This window comes from Staurois parvus, unplaced genomic scaffold, assembly GCF_062004578.1.
Source record: "Staurois parvus isolate SC_StPar_1 unplaced genomic scaffold, SC_StPar_1.0 ptg000349l, whole genome shotgun sequence".
In the NCBI taxonomy this organism is placed as follows: domain Eukaryota; kingdom Metazoa; phylum Chordata; class Amphibia; order Anura; family Ranidae; genus Staurois; species Staurois parvus.
In genome coordinates, this window is record NW_028318145.1 from 4,123,387 (window position 1) to 4,141,167 (window position 17,781).

Sequence of the window (17,781 nt, forward strand, 5' to 3'; positions counted from 1 at the left end):
GGGGAAATTAGTAGTCTTTAGTAGATTTTAGAATCTGGACAGTGGCATCATAATACTAGAAGCTGGAGACTTATGGGCTGACAGCAATGGTCGGCTTTCATCGCCGATGGTGACTCTGGTACTTGGGGAATAGGGAGAGAAAACACAGCGGCCTCAGTTCATGCTACAAATCTGCAACTCAGCCATTGATAGCTCCATTTTACCTGAGAAAGCTGCCATCTTCGTTCTCACTACAAGTGCACATTAGTCAGATTTCTACATAAATCATTTTTTTTGCGCTAGTAATTTTAAAATATTGTATTTGCATTCACTGACAATTCTAAAAGATATTTTTGTCAAATGTAATTTAAGCTTTAAAGTATAGCCCTAACAAAAAAAAGACGATCTAACTTAAGATTTAAAACTGCCATTCTTTGCAGATTTTAATGCAATAGCATACATACATTCACATAAGACATATGTATGTGTGTATATATATATATATATATATATATATATATACACTCCTCACATATTAAAAGAAGACAACACGGAGGAGAGCATATATATATATATATATATATATATATATATATATACACATATATGTGTGTGTATATATATATATATATGTATATATATATATATATACACACACCATTTATAAATATATATTATATATCACATTTTGTTCTTCTCCGTTGTGTTGTCATCTTTCTATGGTTTTTGCATCATTAAATGCAATTAGTAATTAGTCCCAATCCCTTTCATTACAGCTTGTAATTATAGAAGGAGCGAGGTTAAAATAAACTGTTCAGGTCTTCTATGAATTAATGGAAAATAAGCCATTTCCATCGGGGAAAGCAGTTTGTGATTTGATTGCTATTAACATTTGGAAAGCATGCTAAGACATTGGATTTGAGGCATTTTAAATCTGATGTTGATTATTACATTTTAATGTACACCAGATCAGATTCGGCAATATATCATGAAGTCCAAGGAGAACTATGGCCGTGGTGTCTTTTTACAGTAATAGAAAAAATAATTTAGAAAAATGGAAACAAAAAAAAAATACCTTTTCAAGCCAAGTTTACAAAAGAAAAGTCAGTGATCTGTGAAAGTACAAATATATTTGTGGGATATGTAGAGACCAGAAAAGCAGGGTGCTCAAGGCAGGCAGAGCAGGGTACTGATGGGAGCTGTGTGTAGTCCACGGGAGTCCAGGACTGGTGCCTGTTCAGCAGGTGGTGCTTTACAATCAGGACCACATTATAAGCACTGGGCCTAGTCAGGCAAGAACCTCCAGAGTGAATTGATGTGTGTGTGAGGCACATGAGGGAGATAGAGCACTGTCATTCTGTACAGTATCCAGCCTGCGAATAAAAATACATTGCATTGGCAGAATGATAATCTGTTTATCCTCCTTGCTTCTACAGGGCATCTATCCCAGGATTCAGACAGTTTGCTGTGGAGGCCATACCGTTGCTAAACTCATCAAGCATAGTAACATTTTCAAGTGTTTGAGGACCTTATGGTGTTCTAGAAAATAAATACTGGGGCTCCCAAAAGCGATCTCTGTGGTCCATCTGTCACACTTGGGGAAGGCAGCAGTGTCTAGCGTATAGTCCTTTCAGAGTTCCTGTAAGTGTCTTCGTCATCAGAATCTGTGGAGTCAGCATTGCTGGATGGCGTGTGCAGGTTGTTGGGGCCCCCGCTGGCCTGGCACACATACCACTCATTGAGGTTGGTGACCTGAGGGGACAGATTGCTAGAGCGCCCCCTGACTTGCTCCTGAGCAGGGGACAGAGAGTCATCAATTGGAGTGGCCACAGCAGAGTAGCCCAGAGCAGAGGGGGAGCCTGGAGGGGATTTGCAGTGGATCTTCATGTGCTTCCTCAGGGAGCTGGGATGAGTGTACGACTTGTCACACCCTCTGACCTTACAGTAATACGGCTTGTCACTGGTGTGCACGTGAGAATGCTTCTTTCTGTCACTGCTGTTGGCAAACTTTCTGTCGCAACCATCAAATTCGCATTTAAAGGGTTTCTCTCCTACAGAAAGTGAAAGCATATATATATCCATAAATGGTAAAAAAAAAAAGTCATATCACCTGCACAGGGCACAGGCTCAGGTGTGCACATCGCATTGTATTTGTGTGCTACACTGTCACACATCATTAGATCGGATTCATCATCTCATCTGACAGTTATAATAAGATAACACTAATAAAGGGAACAGTAGACTGCTAGTAGCCTATCTATGCACCCGATGCAATGCTAAGCCAAGAAATCTATAGCAAATCTATTTTAATAGCTTTCCGCATTGCTTAACAGTTAAAGTGCCTGTAAAGAGCAGCCTCGGGGGTGTGCTTATCTGGCATGGCCCGAACTTCTGCATGTCCTGTAATTCAATCACTTTCTTCTAAAGACTGGGTTATATACGATCCCACTACACTTGTCAGGGCTAATAGAATGAAATACAATGATCCTAGCATTTCAGGGCCGTGCTGTCACCGAGATCTCTACCAGCACACGTGTGTGTGTGTGTGTGTGTGTGTGTGTGTGTGTGTGTGTGTGTGTGTGTGTGTGTGTGTGTGTGTGTGTGTGTGTGTGTGTGTGTGTGTGTGTGTGTGTGTGTGTGTGTGTGTGTGTGTGTGTGTGTGTGTGTGTGTGTGTGTGTGTGTGTGTGTGTGTGTGTGTGTGTGTTGTCAGTCATTTACCACTTCACCAATGTGTGTTGTGTCAGGCATGGGAAGGGAAGAAAAGAATGAAGACTGCTGGAAGATCTATGCAGTAGTGTGGCTAACCTACATCAGATGAATGTCACCTTCATCTGCATTGATAAAATAGGACGGTGCAATTTGGCAGGACACTACACATGGATACACATTATTGTGTGTGTATGTATATATATATATATATATATATATATATAACATGTTGTGCCCGTGTCTGGTTATAATAAACAAAAGAGGGCTGAAGCACAGAGAGTCAAAATGCATTGCTCAATAAGGTTCAAAAAGCAACACAGCAACGTCTCAAGCAACCATGTCCTTGAAACATTGCTGTGTTGGTTTTTGAACCTCATTGAAAAATTTATTTTGACTCTCTGTGCTGTAACCCCTTGATATGTATGTATATATATATATATATATATATAGGCCTAGTGTAGATTGCTCCCCACCAAATAAAGGGTGTGTATAATTAGACTGAGCTTTGGCTCGCCCCTACACTTCACAGATCAGCACTTTTCCCATGAAGATTATTACCATTACAGACACCCCCTACTAATGTAGTCACAATCCCACCACTAATACATGTTTGGCTGAGCTCTTCTTAATGTACTCTTCACCTAAGGTATTGCCAATATCCTCACTCAGCTACACCCCTGCTGTGTCTTCTAATATACAATGCATATTCCTTCTCCCCACTTCCTTGCCAGTGCCACTCCACCACATCCTTCTCCACTCTAGTACTCTGGTCTAGCCAATAGCAGATCCGTTTCTGGTGCTCCCTATTCTGTCACATGCAGTGACACTTGTGAACTGCCATAATCACCTTTCCAATAACACTGCTGTACGGTTCACTAATAATGTGAACCGTAGATTACCTATGTTATTTCTATGTGTCCTATTTGTTTTGTTTCTTTTACCAGTGTGCTCCTTTATGAAATGTGTGGTGTACTGTAGCTGTTTCATATTTGATTATCCCTAATTATAACCCCATAGAATTCGCATAACTATTACTGGTGAATTGTTACTCACCACTGTATTCCAAAATATCACAGATTCTGGGAGTGATCGACTAAAGAAAACCGTTTTAGGTTGGCCCAGCTAATGTCGCTTATTTCAGACATCAGTTAACCCCTAGTCTAGAATACAGTTTTGAAACAATATAGGAATTGCATGTATTTTATTATGGGAGGGTAGTGCTGAGTAGTCAGCAGCAGAAAACCAGGCGTTCTTGTTTATCTCTTGGACTTTGTAGCATAGATCAAACAGGATCAGAGCAAGAGCTCTGGACATAGGTAATTAATATGAATTATGTAACTTTCATCTGGACATTGATAGACATGTTTAGTTACTGCTCTGTTTTATATCCGGGGATTTTTGTGTCTGAGTTTTCTGTTATTTAAAATTTATGGAATAACTGCCTCCTAAATCTCCTAAATCATATTTCTTAAATCACCACTTTATAGTCAACACATTCTTCATGTAAACCACTTGCCATTGTATCACTTCATCTTTTCTGGCCCTAGGAAAAAAATGTTCCTAATAGATATGTGCACATGCATTGCCAACTCTGTACCCAACAACGACTCTCATGTCATAGTGCAGAATCTAGCTCTCAAGTGGAGATTATATATAAATATATACATATTTTCTCAATAGTGTGCTATTTCCGTGTGTGTATATATATATATATATCCACACACACACATATGTGTATATATATATATATATATATATATATATATATTTTTTTATATATATATAGAAATAACAAAAAAACTATAATAATCTCCATAGTGTGCTATTTCTGTGCATATGTGTATATATATATATATATAGATATATATGGCTAGACCAGTGTACTAGAGTGGAGAAGAAGAATGTGGTAGAGGTGGCACTGGCAAGGAAGTGGGGAGACAGAAAGGAGGAATTAAATAAATAACAAAAAAACACACACACACACACACACACATATATATATATATATATATATATATATATATATATATATATATATATATATATATATAGTCCACTCTCCACACATTTCTTTGTGGATATATATAATATATATATACATGTATATAGTTGTTTTGTTATTTATATATTTACTTTATTGTGTGTGTGTGTCAGAGATATCAATCTTCCTTTTCCAGGTTTAGCTACAGTACAATTGCATCAAACACACACTATTCCTTGTAGTAGTCTACAGTGTAACATTCTGTCATTGATTATTAACAATTTGTCTGAGCCTCAGCTAAATAAAACGTCTCTCTTTCTCACATTTCGATGTGTCAATGTATCATTTTATTACTTTTCACTGATAGTCTGGATTATCATTTACGTTTTAGTACCTTTAATTTGACATTTGAGTACGCGAAATAATGTATCTGCTCACAAGTTTATGCTAATTTTTTTGTAGCTTTATATCATGTAAACTCATCTTGGAATAATGTAGGTCTGGTTGTATTTATTCTATTTATTCTCGGTCAAGTACAAATACGCTGAGAATGCTCATACTCCAAGATGCAGCATGGCTGTAATAAACTCCCAGTGTTATTAGTAATTAGTATTAGTACATCCCTACAAACACATACAGTTCTGTGTTGATCTAATGTGTACTATGTGTGTACTCTGAGTTCCACTATGCTTTACTATACGGTATATTGGCTGTTAGTGATCAGGTATCTGTTTCCTGCCACTGACGTCATAGCTGTGCGATTCTTTGACAAACAGGTTACCAGCTTTATTAGAAATGGCCTTCTTACATCATACCTTTAATTAGTAAGTAATAATTACATTCAACGGGATGCCAGCACGGTCCCTTGCCTGATGCTAGTCTACAGACTGCCCTGGCTCACTCCTATTCTCTGATCTGAGTCACATCCCCAGTCCAGCCAATCCTGGTGGTGCTTGGAGGAAGATGACGTCCTGGACTGTTTGTGGACAACAGGGAAATTCACAGTTCCAGATATTCCATCTCACATCCTGCAATGGATGCATATTATGCCTGAGGTTATGTGTAGTAGTGATAGCTCTGCTACTGATGCCTCATAGTTATCAGTCACTATGGGCTGAGAAAGTAATGTGCTGCTCTGCATCCACAGTGAGTTCAGCACTAGATCACTCTTTCACAGAACTGATGAGACTGAAATCTGGTTACAATTTTACTTGAAGTCTTTGAAGATTATAAGACGATGTTTGTACAGTAACTCGTGGTCATCGATTCAGTTACCCAACCCTTTCCAGCCATTTCACCCAGACATCTCCTATTGTATAGACCAGACATCTGCCGTCTGTCACCCAAATATCTCCAGGCCTTAATTCCAGACATGTCCAGCTTTATGAAGCATTATCAGCAGTGCTATCATAGCAGCATCTCCGGAGCTGTCAGTCACCATACTTCAGCTCCATCAACTGACCTCCCCCACTTACTGTATATACACTACATATATGTAGCTCTATATATACTCAGACACCTAACAGCTCTGACCATCGGTCCTCCTGGCCTATTATAGTATATGACCTACACTGGAATACACCACTATCCCTTATCATACATGCATCCCATCAGAGAAGGTTCCTAAAGGGCTCAATCATGACATTTCAGACAACTTTTATAGATCCCTGTTACCCCACCAGCTGGACCTTTAGTAAATCTCCCGAAAGCCTGCACCTTAACCCCTACAGCCCCAGTGAGCCATACTCTGCCATTTTGTATCACACCGAAAGGAGTGTAATTATATATAATATATTCTGAGTGTAATGAAAATCGAATCCTTTGGGCTTTTCTATGTATGCAGATAATTAGAAAAATACGTTAAAATCGCATTTAGATAAACATAATGAATTTTCACAGCATCAATTAATTGAAACTAGTGGAATTAATTTAAAATATGCAGCACTAATTGAGCGATTGTGATAAGAAGAAGTAGATGATTTGCGGTGTGCTCGGATGGTCTGCTGTACAAGAGGATGTGTGTAATCTCTCGTCATCCTGCATGTCTGGCGTGTCATCAGAATGGGTTGGCTCTCCTGTACCCATCATGTCTATGGGAAGGAAGGCCTGGGCTATAGACTTCTACACACCCAGAAAGTCCACTACATCCTACAAATCACCTGTAACTGTATCTATTATAGTTGGTATGTTATTTATAACATGCCATCATTTATTAATTATACACGGGCTGGTGGGATTTTTTTCAACATAAGCATGTAAACATTAATCATTTAGTAAATATATAAATATGAAAATATAGGTATTCTTTGCCCCCTATAACATACTAATATATTACTAATTTTGTAGTGCAATATGTCATCTATACAGGAGGGTTATGTCTCATTTAAGTACAATTATCTAGAAGTTTGGGAAAGTTACAGTAATCTGTTCAAGCATTTCATCCATTGGTCAATCGTTACGTTATCTTTACGCCTGCTCAGTACTGAGGTCATATCAGAAGGTGCCATGGAAAAATCGGTTTGTAGGCACATTTCACTAAACTATAACACATGTGCAGCCATGTGACTGTAGATTTCAAATCTCATTGGACTCAAAAAAATAACTAACTTCTTGGAAAAAAATATAAGCGTGTTTCTTAGTTTGTAAACTTAGTGAACTGAGTCATCGGGGTTATTTACTAAAACTGGAGAGTGCAAAATCTGGTGCAGCTCTGCAGAGAAACCAATCAGCTTCCAGGTTTTATTGGCAAAGTTTAATAGAATAAGCTGAAGTTAGAAGCTGATTGGCTACCATGCGCAGCTGCACCAGATTCTGAGTGCTCTAATTTTAGTAAATCTCCCCTTTTGTGTACATAAGCTGGCTATACACTACACAATCTAATTCTACAATATCTGCTCACTCTTATATAGATGTAATAGGAGGTTCAACCTAAACAATCCATTGAACTAAATACCAGGCAGGTCTACAAGAGTGTAAAGTCGCCTTTGACTGGGAAGCCCTGAGGATATTTACAGATTGCTTCAATCCCCCTCCTGTGCCCCAAGACATGCTAAGCCCTGGCTAAATCTAACTGAGTAGAGGTAGCAGAAAATGGGGGACCCTCTAGGACCCCTGGATGAAATGTCTAAGCTGGCTCTTGCAGGCTGATCCTTTTGTCTCCCTCCCTCCTGACCATTCACACGAGGTCTCCTCCATTCATAGAGAAATCTTGGCAACAATCCTAGATGTTGGGAAACCAGAAGACAAATAACCCAGTGTAAATGCAGTGGTGGGGAGACATGATCAGGTTGTTTAGTCCTCGGAGGTTTCCTGCCAATGTGTGCAGCTAAATGACTTATTCATGAGCAGTCACATGGCTGAGGAGGTGTGCAGAAAAGACAGAAAATACCTACCTGTATGAGTCCTTTTGTGGATTTTAAGGTTCTCTGATCGGGCAAAGACCTTGCCACATCCAGGGAAGGGGCATGGGAAAGGCTTCTCCCCAGTGTGAACTCTGATGTGGTTGACCAGTTTGTATTTGGCTTTGAATGGTTTTCCCTCCCTGGGACATTCCTCCCAGAAGCAGACGTGGTTGCTCTGCTCGGGGCCCCCGACATGCTCCACCGTGACATGGTTGACCAGCTCGTGCATGGTGCTGAAAGTTTTGGAGCAGCAGGTCTTTTTGGAGCCCTGCTCCTGATCGATCCACTTGCAGATGAGCTCTTGTTTGATGGGCTGCCTCATGTACCTCAAGAACGCCCCTGCAGCGGCTGGGTGGGCGGCAGCAGCAGCAGCAGCAGCGAGGTTGACATTTAAGTTCATAGAGTTGTAGCTGTGGATGGAGGAGGCTGCATAGTGCTCGGCTCTGAAGGGCTCCGCTCTCCCGTACAGTTCTCCGGCCAAGCCAAGGCGCATCTGTCCATTGAGGGGGTGGTGGACTCCTGGGGCTGCCTGCTCGTGGATGCCAGTGAAGAGAGGGTGGCTTCCTCCATCAGAGTGCCCATAGGTGCCAGTGGAGGAGATGAACATGCTATGGGGGTGATGGTGGTGGTGGTGGTGATGGGGGGAGCCGGTGGCCGGATGCTGCTCTCCTAACATGGCAGAAGTGGACAGCTCCCTCCTAAGGAGAAAGTCCCTGGGGCTGCTGCTGTAGCCAGTGTGGGAATGAGCCACGGCGGGATAGCTGACTGTGGCCGGCGAGGCGAAGGCGGCAGCGGTCTGAGCCTCGGGATGAGCTGGCATGTGCTGCGAGGGACTAAGTTTCAGAGCACTGGCTTGAGCCATGTGCTCAGGTCCGAATGGAGTCAGGGCAACTCCAGGGTCACTCCCCAACTCCCCAGGGTGGATGTGGGCAGGGTGGGAGTGAGCTTGATGACTCCCCAACCCCGGGAAGCCTGTCATAGTCTGATGAGGATGGGCTTGAGCCGCTGCCAAATCCGCTAACCTCAGAGTCTGACTCCTCTTGCTCAAAGGGGGCTCCATCACTACACAATCAAGTCCATCCACACTTACTGTTGTTATTTTTCCCCCTCTACCATCCTCCTTCAAAAACATGGGTAGATTAAGCGTTCTTTAACTTCTTTTGTCTGCCTCCCAACTCTGCCTATTCCTTTTCCCACTCTGTCCTCCAGCGATTGGCAGAAAGCGCAGCATTGGAGGCGCACAGTGGGGGCATCGAGTTTAGCGATGGCACAGCCGGGATTGGACGGGTTGCCAGGATTGGCAGGAGGCCCACGCAGCCTATTGGCTGGCTGTCAGGCCGCCGCACAGCGGGGATCCGCCCCCATGCTCTCAGCCTGCATTCCACTTCTCAAAGTTGTACTTGGAGAAAGTTTTCTAGTGAGCCCGGAGGATGGCGGCTGGCGGAGGACTAGTAGGAGCAGAGCCAGGCGGGAACAGAGCTGCTCCGCCATTGTCAGCACTCTCCCCCGGGGCCAGAGTGCCATTCCGATCACTTCTAGTGCCAATTACTGCCTAGGCCACTGCCTCCTCTTATGTCCCCCTAAATGTCACGTTAAAGAGATCGCTTTCACCGCCCAATCCATCACATAGCAGTGAATCCATCTATGGCGGGCCACACCGCTACCGACTTCCCCAAATTCTGGCTGGGAGGGGGACAGATGACACACACACATTATATATATATATATATATATATATATATATATATATATATATATATATAAACATACTACAGAGGTCGGTATTTACTATCATGTACATTGTGCTGGGATCCTAATAAACTTTGGATGGAGATGTGTGGACGAGTTTAGGTCATCCAAGGTGACGCATTGTATGGATTGCACATCGGCTATCTCAATAGATCAGTGAAAGTTCCTTGGTGATGTGCACTGCGCAGTAACCATGGCAACCAGTCACGGTTCAGTTGACAGTCTCAGCTCTTTGTAGTAACATTGCGAGTTGTGACAACGATGACCTGAAAGTTTGGATATGGACAACCGTGACCTCGAAATGTTGGTATCTCTGTGTACACACCACGTATTTTATTCACATTTCCTACTACTATTACACCTACCGTGCTCTTTCCACATGCTGTGTTTATTTTGTTTTTATTTTCTATGTTTCTATCGCCTAGATGATGAAAGATGAGAACTGATTGATTGCTCTGGGATACTGCCTTCTTTTTTATTCATTTGTCCCAGCCGCACGTAATGCAGTCACCCAAGTGCTACCTATAGTAATACAACAGGTGATTTCCAGGAGTCTAATATTTCTCCTGACAAGGACACACATCCACAAATTGTATTTTATATTATCGCCAACCAGAAATGTTTATCGAAATAACATGGCTCAGGTGTCAGTGATATACACACTAGAAACTTAGACAACCCCGGAAGGAGACTTTTCGTAAAACTCCAAATCATTCATATCTTTTATCAGGTCGGAAGACATTGTAAATGCTCCCAAACGTCATATTTAAATACATTAAAGAATGTCAAGGATTATTTTTATTGAAAGGGCTTCACATCGGGCAAATATTATCCAGGTAATGTGTGCCCATAAGACAATGTATTAAAACATGTAGAAAGTAAATTATATATATATATATTCGGATGTTTAATACTGTAAAACAATTGCAAAACGGGCTTTGTCAGTTACAAAATTTCCGCTAATTCCTTGTACACAGCACCTAAAAAATGTTTTGTTTATATTTTCTGGTGGGCACGTGTCCATAGTTTTATATAACGACTTGAAGTTTAATGTGTAGAGGAAAACTTGTAAAAAGAAATACTCGTGTGAGGTTGGGTGGTGGATCTGGCTCGAGCCTCCATCCGTACCTCGTGTTAAACCCTGCATGCTGGGTATCTGTCATCGATTTAATGAATTCCAATACGAGTGATAAATTTACTTTTTATAGTCGAAATAAGATGCAGAGGCATACGGGTTGTGCTAGATAAAACATGACCTGTAGAGATTCGCTTTTTATCTATCTAATATTTATCTTTGCATACATTAGGTCTACTTTGAAAGTTAGACTCATCATTTTATTTCAGTGATACCTGTATATTGTGTGTTTTGTGTATGGAGGTGAGGTACCACGGGATGTTTGTGCAGATCAGGATAAAGTCAATCAGAAACAAGAGTTGCTCTTTAGACAATGTTCCCCAAAGTCTGCATTTCCACTATAGGTATCTGAAGTGACGTACAGTACGAAGCCAGTGTGTAAATGACCTATTTAGGAGAACTATTAGTGTATACCTTCACTGATCCGACTAAGGGGGACTCTTTATCCCTTCTGGGTGTTTAGAACGCCCCCCTTAAGTGGGACGCCCTAAGAAAAAAGTGGGAATTTGTGAATTGCCTCACACTGACCTCTTCTTTCCATCATGTAAACAGACTAGCATGTCATTCGGAAATTTCTCAGTGTGACCACTATTTATTTACTAAGGGAGTAATTGTTTAACGTAGCCCACTGTACCTGTACTTACTGCAACCAGTTCGGTATAACAGCAGCTCCTAAAAGTTAAATTCTGTAGTACATGGCTGGGTGTTCGGAAGTGAAGACAAATTCACAAGGCTACTGAGTGAAACAATTGTAACAATTGTATTTAGTAAATTGTCACCTCCATAAACTTTGATAGAAAGGAATCTACTCGCAACGCCAACATGAGATCACCCAATAACCTACATAACATGTAATCATGTACTCAGCACTATGATGTCAAATAAACATGTGTTATGTAGGTTTGCTGTCCTTACTATACAGAACTGGGTTCATAGCCATCATATGCCATCTACCATGCATGGGGTGTTCTATACTATATTATATTCCCTAGCCAGCTGTAGACGTAGGCCTAGAATATAAGCACTGGTCAGCTCAGGCACGAAGTATGTTTATCACCCTCCAGCCACATCCTCTGTGCTGTTCTCAAGCTGAAAGATACCCGGCCCGGTGTCAGGCCTTTGTAAAGTTGTAAAGATGTATCAAACAGCGACATGTTGACGGCTTTACGTGTAAGAGCAATATGGTTAACATATGTCCTGTTATTTATGAGTGACAGTATAAATTGCCTCCTTAGCCCCCTGAAACTCATTTGTTAGTCGTATCACCCCTGAATACTGGACAGCTACAGCCGCCACCAGTAGAAATACACAGCTTCATTTGTCAGCATTTTATAGTACTTAAGAGTCAGGGCAGATCTTTGTACTTGAAGCTACCATAACACTGAACGATGGAGCTTTTCAGATGATCGATTACACGACAGGATTAGCTGTTACTGATCGGTGCAGCATCACATGAGGATAAAAAAAGAGAGAGAGGTTAGGTATGGCAGTAAGATGTGAATCATTTTCTAATAGATAGATAGATAGATAGATAGATAGTTAGATAATCTAGGTATGGCAGTAAAAAGATGTGAATAACAGAAAGAAAATACAGGTATGGCAGTAAAATACGTGAACAATTTTTAGATCGACAGAAAGAAAATCTAGGTATGGCAGTAAAAAGTTGGAAATATTTTTTAGATAGATAGGTAGAGAGAAAGGAAATCTAGGTATGGCTGTAAAAAGATGGGAATATTTTTTAGATAGGTAGATAGAAAGAAAATGTAGGTATGGCAGTAAAATATGTGAAGATGTGGATGATTGTCTAATTAGATAGTCTAGGTTTGGCAGTAAAGGATGTGAATAGTTGATATGCGATGATAGATAGATAGATAGATAGATAGATAGATAGATAGATAGATAGATAGATAGATAATCTTGGCATGGTAGTAAAATATGTGGATAGATATATATATAGATAGATAGATAGATAGATAGATAGATAGATAGATAGATAGATAGATAGATAATCTTGGCATGGTAGTAAAATATGTGGATAGATATATATATAGATAGATAGATAGATAGATAATCTTGGCATGGTAGTAAACTATGTGAATAATTTTAGATAGATAGATAGATAGATAGATAGATAGATAGATAGATAGATAATCTTGGATAGACAGACACACAGACGATCTAGGTGTGACAGTAAAAGATGTGGATAATTTTGTGATGATTGTATATTCATTCCCAGGAGGGCTAGAATCTAGAAATGATAATAATGATAGTAATAAATCTAGAAAATACTTAGAAGGCGATTAGAGCGGGACATTTTAATAAGTAGTATAAAGCATGCTAGCAGCAGGTGACAAGTTATCACATTTTTCGTCTATTCCACAGGGAATCGGTGCGTAGCAATAAATATGGTGGAGGTGGCAGCTCGGTCTGTCTGCTGGCCATTAAAGCGTCTCTAAAACATTACAGGCTTGGCAAAGACTTTCACGAGTTCCTTCTTGCACATTGCACTCCAGCCGCAGCTTGATAGTGGCACATCCTATGTGGTCTGTGTGCGGTCACAGGTCGAATACCCTCGGAGTGACATGAGGTCAGACAATCAAAGGGAACCTGTAACCTAATAGGCCACTGATGACCATGTTGACATTCTGAGGTCCTGTCACACAGACAACGGTGCGGCCTGTTCTCCTTTTCATCTGTGCTCTCTCACAATGCATACCATATGGGGAAGACCATCGAACTTTGTTTATAATAAATACCATGCCAGGCAGATAACTGTAATGCAGAAACTTGCAATGATACTTATCAGTCAGCAGTTTCTCGTGTTTTTCATTTAGGAACGAATACTTCTGTAACCTTCAATGGAACCTTTGTAATACACAACACACGCAAAGCCCTGCTCTTTACTTTTATGATGTCTAAAAAATGATAATAACTTATAGTGACTTCAGATGCCGAATCATTTCCCTACGAGGTTTTATACAGCACACAAAGCCCATATAAAGATAGTAGGCGCCGGCCATGTGTAATATCACCAATTCAAAGGCAGAAAGCAGGCAATATGAAGATAAAAAGCACACAATCGTTACCCGTCATCTGCAGCTCTGATATAAACTTGTGCTTCAAGAAACAGGAGAAAAACTCCTAAAAAAAGTATCTGAAGTTTAACGGTCGTCCCTTCAAACAAAACCAGCTCAAGGTCCTGGTAGTGGCTGTACAAATGATTGGAGCCTGTGTTTTCTTCCCTTTTCACCCTGTGACGGGGAAAGGGGCTCTGTGGTTTGAAGAGAAATAAAGCACTTCTTAGAGGGACGGCAGAAGTGACTTTGAACTTGGATCAGCTCCTCTGTGTCCTGCAGAGAGAGTAGGACTGCAGCCCTGAAAGAATAGCAAATACACACCAGCCTGCGGGGTCTCTGTGTGCAATTAAAGAATTCCCCCTAAACTTTATCTGGGAAAGCTCCTGAAGCTGCACACACAGCACCAGCCAGAAATCTAGCAGGGAAAGGAAGAGAAGGCTGAAGAAAGGTAAGCACTTTCATGTCGGAATTGCACTGTGCCACCAATGGCTTCTACAAAACGGTTTGTTTCAGAGGACACTTTCCTGCACTGCATATACACCACTTGCCTTGGTGAACGCAGAGCTTTGGGAATATGTGTTACGATATAGGGCTGATGGCCGAAGCTGGCATGCAGAGAATCTGACAGTGCCAGGAAAATAGGTACTACCCCTCCCCAGTATAATGTAGCAGTATACCGGAGTAGTGTCAGGAGAATAGGTACTACCCATCCCCAGTGTAATGTAGCACTATACCCGAGCAGTAACAGGAGAACAGTTAATACAATTCTCCAGTGTAATGTAGCACTATACTCGAGCAGTAACAGGAGAACAGTTAATACAATTCTCCAGTGTAATGTAGCACTATACTCGAGCAATATCAGGAGAACAGTTACTACAATTTTCCAGTGTAATGTAGCACTATACCCGAGCAATGTCAGGAGAACAGTTACTATCCTCTTGTATAACCTAGCATTAAAATCGGGTAGTGCCAGGAGGCCAGGAAAAGGCTCCCTCTCCAGTATCATCTAGTAGTATCACCAGGTAGGGCAATGAAACCAGTTACTACCTCTCTCTAGTATCATTTAGGGGTATAACCAGGCAGGTTGAGAAACCAGTTACTACCCCTCACCAGTTGTAGCAGAAAAAAACAAGCAGTACCAGGAGATCAGTTACTAATACTCTCTGATATATTAAAAACAGTACTAGAAGACTAGATTCTACCCCTCTCCAGTAAATGTAGCAGTATAAATAATTAGGCAGTGCCAGGAGAGCAGACACCACCACTACTTAGTATAAGCAGGCAGTGCCACCAGAGAAGATACTACCACTCTCCATTCAGTATAATCAGGCAGTGCCAGGAGACCAGTTATTTCCCCTTCCCATTTTAAATTAGTGCTAAGAGGCCAGTCCTCTCCAATATAAAATAAGACAGTGTAAGGAGACCAGTTACTAATCCTCTCCAATAAAATCGGGCAGTGGCAGAAGATCATTTACTAGCGCTCTCCAGCCTGTGCTACTAAACAATTTACTACCCCTCTTCAGTAAAAAAATCAGGCAGTGCCAGGAGACCAGTTACTACCCCTCTACACTGAAAAACAAGAGTCAGTGCCAGGAGACCAGTTATTAACCCTCACCAGCATAACATCAGATAGTGCCAGGAGACCAGTTACTACCCCTCTCCAGTATAAAATCAGTCATTGCCAGGAGACCAGTTACTACTCCTCTACAGTGAAAAAAAAATGTGCCAGGAAACCAGTTACCACCCATCTCCAATATAACATTAGTGCCAGGAGACCAGTTACAACCCATCTCCAGTATAAAAGTAGTGCCAGTTGACCAGTTACTACCCCTCTCCAGTATAAAATTAGGCAGTGCCAGTGGACCAGTTACTACCCCTCTCCAGTATAAAATCAGGCAGTGCAAAGAGACCAGTTACTACCCATCTCCAGTATAAAATCAGACCGTGCCAGTGTACCAGTTACTACCCCTCTCCAGTATAAAATCAATAGACCAGTTACTACCCTTCTCCAGTATAAAATCAGGCAGTGCCAAGAGACCAGTTACTACCTCTCTCCAGTATAAAATCAGACTGTACCAGTGGACCAGTTACTACCCCTCTCCAGTATAAAATCAGGCAGTGCCAACAGGCCAGTTCCTACCCTTCTCCAGTATAAAATCAGGCAGTGCCAATAGACCAGTTCCTACCCCTCTCCAGTATCAGACCGTGCCAGTGGACCAGTTACTACCCCTCTCCAATATAAAATCAGACAGTGCCAGTGGACCAGTTACTACTCCTCTCCAATATAAAATCAGACCGTGCCAGTGGACCAGTTACTACTCCTCTCCAATATAAAATCAGACCGTGCCAGTGGACCAGTTACTACCCCTCTCCAATATAAAATCAGACAGTGCCAGTGGACCAGTTACTACCCCTCTCCAATATCAGACCGTGACAGTGGACCAGTTACTACCCCTCTCCAATATAAAATCAAACAGTGCCAGTGGACCAGTTACAACCCCTCTCCAATATAAAATCAGACCGTGCCAGTGGACCAGTTACAACCCCTCTCCAATATAAAATCAGACAGTGCCAGTGGACCAGTTACAACCCCTCTCCAATATAAAATCAGACAGTGCCAGTGGACCAGTTACAACCCCTCTCCAATATAAAATCAGACAGTGCCAGTGGACCAGTTACTACCCCTCTCCAATATAAAATCAGACAGTGCCAGTGGACCAGTTACTACCCCTCTCCAATATAAAATCAGACAGTGATAGTGGACCAGTTACTACCCCTCTCCAATATAAAATCAGACAGTGCCAGTGGACCAGTTACTACCCCTCTCCAATATAAAATCAGACAGTGATAGTGGACCAGTTACTACCCCTCTCCAATATAAAATCAGACAGTGCCAGTGGACCAGTTACTACCCCTCTCCAATATAAAATCAGACAGTGCCAGTGGACCAGTTACTACCCCTCTCCAATATAAAATCAGACAGTGCCAGTGGACCAGTTACTACCCTTCTCCAGTATAACAATGTAGATTGTGATTTATTTTCGCAGGCTCTTGGTTAACTCGCACTTGCGGTCACACTTGTAATTGTTTATGCGCCTCCAGCTCTCTAAACAAACAGTAATTAGTGAGAGGGTCTGATCATGCCTTTCTTTACAGATCAATGTCTTTCTATTATAAAGGACACTTATCTTTGTGTCTATCTGCTTGCTGGTTATCTCCATATCCTCTTGGCGGGGAAGGATCCAGCCAGCCATGGTTTGGAGGGTTTCTACTCTTGTCTCCCCTAGATGTGACTTCAGAGCAGCCAGACCAAGGCGTGACTCGGCCCTCAGTGGGCTCCACGCTGGGTGGCGTGGAAGTCCCAATTTCTGGAACTCGCTGAGCTTTGCCAGGGTTGGAGGCACATCAGAGATCTTATTGCATTGTGCTGCTATGGGTGCGGCTTTGTTTTCATTAATGTGCAATAGTATCCCCCTCATAGGATTCATCAGTACTAAAAATATCAAAAGAGACTGGTACACATAGTAGCCACAGACAGCTAACATTACATCACACAATACTAGGATGGATGGATGGTGAAAGGCACTGCTAGTCCCAGTAACAATCTCTGGTTACAAATTATACAGACTTGCATGGAAATACATTTTAATAACGAATGCTTTTAGAATGGCAATAAGGAACCCACAACACAGAGAAAGAAATGCCTCATCAATCATAATTGTCTGATCACTATACTACCTTGTGTATTT

General features: G+C 41.6%; 1 protein-coding gene across 1 annotated transcript; it reads right to left on the reverse strand.

Moving 5' to 3' along the window:
* Positions 1 to 643: 643 nt before the first annotated feature.
* On the reverse strand, positions 644 to 9,271 carry ZIC5 (Zic family zinc finger 5). Its single transcript, XM_089684540.1, has 2 exons — positions 8,063 to 9,271; positions 644 to 2,030 (listed from the first exon to the last, which is right to left on the reverse strand). The coding sequence occupies exons 1-2, from the start codon at positions 9,201 to 9,203 to the stop codon at positions 1,594 to 1,596; spliced, it is 1,578 nt and encodes a 525-aa protein (XP_089540666.1). The 5' UTR covers positions 9,204 to 9,271; the 3' UTR covers positions 644 to 1,593.
* Between the last annotated feature and the right edge of the window lie 8,510 nt (positions 9,272 to 17,781).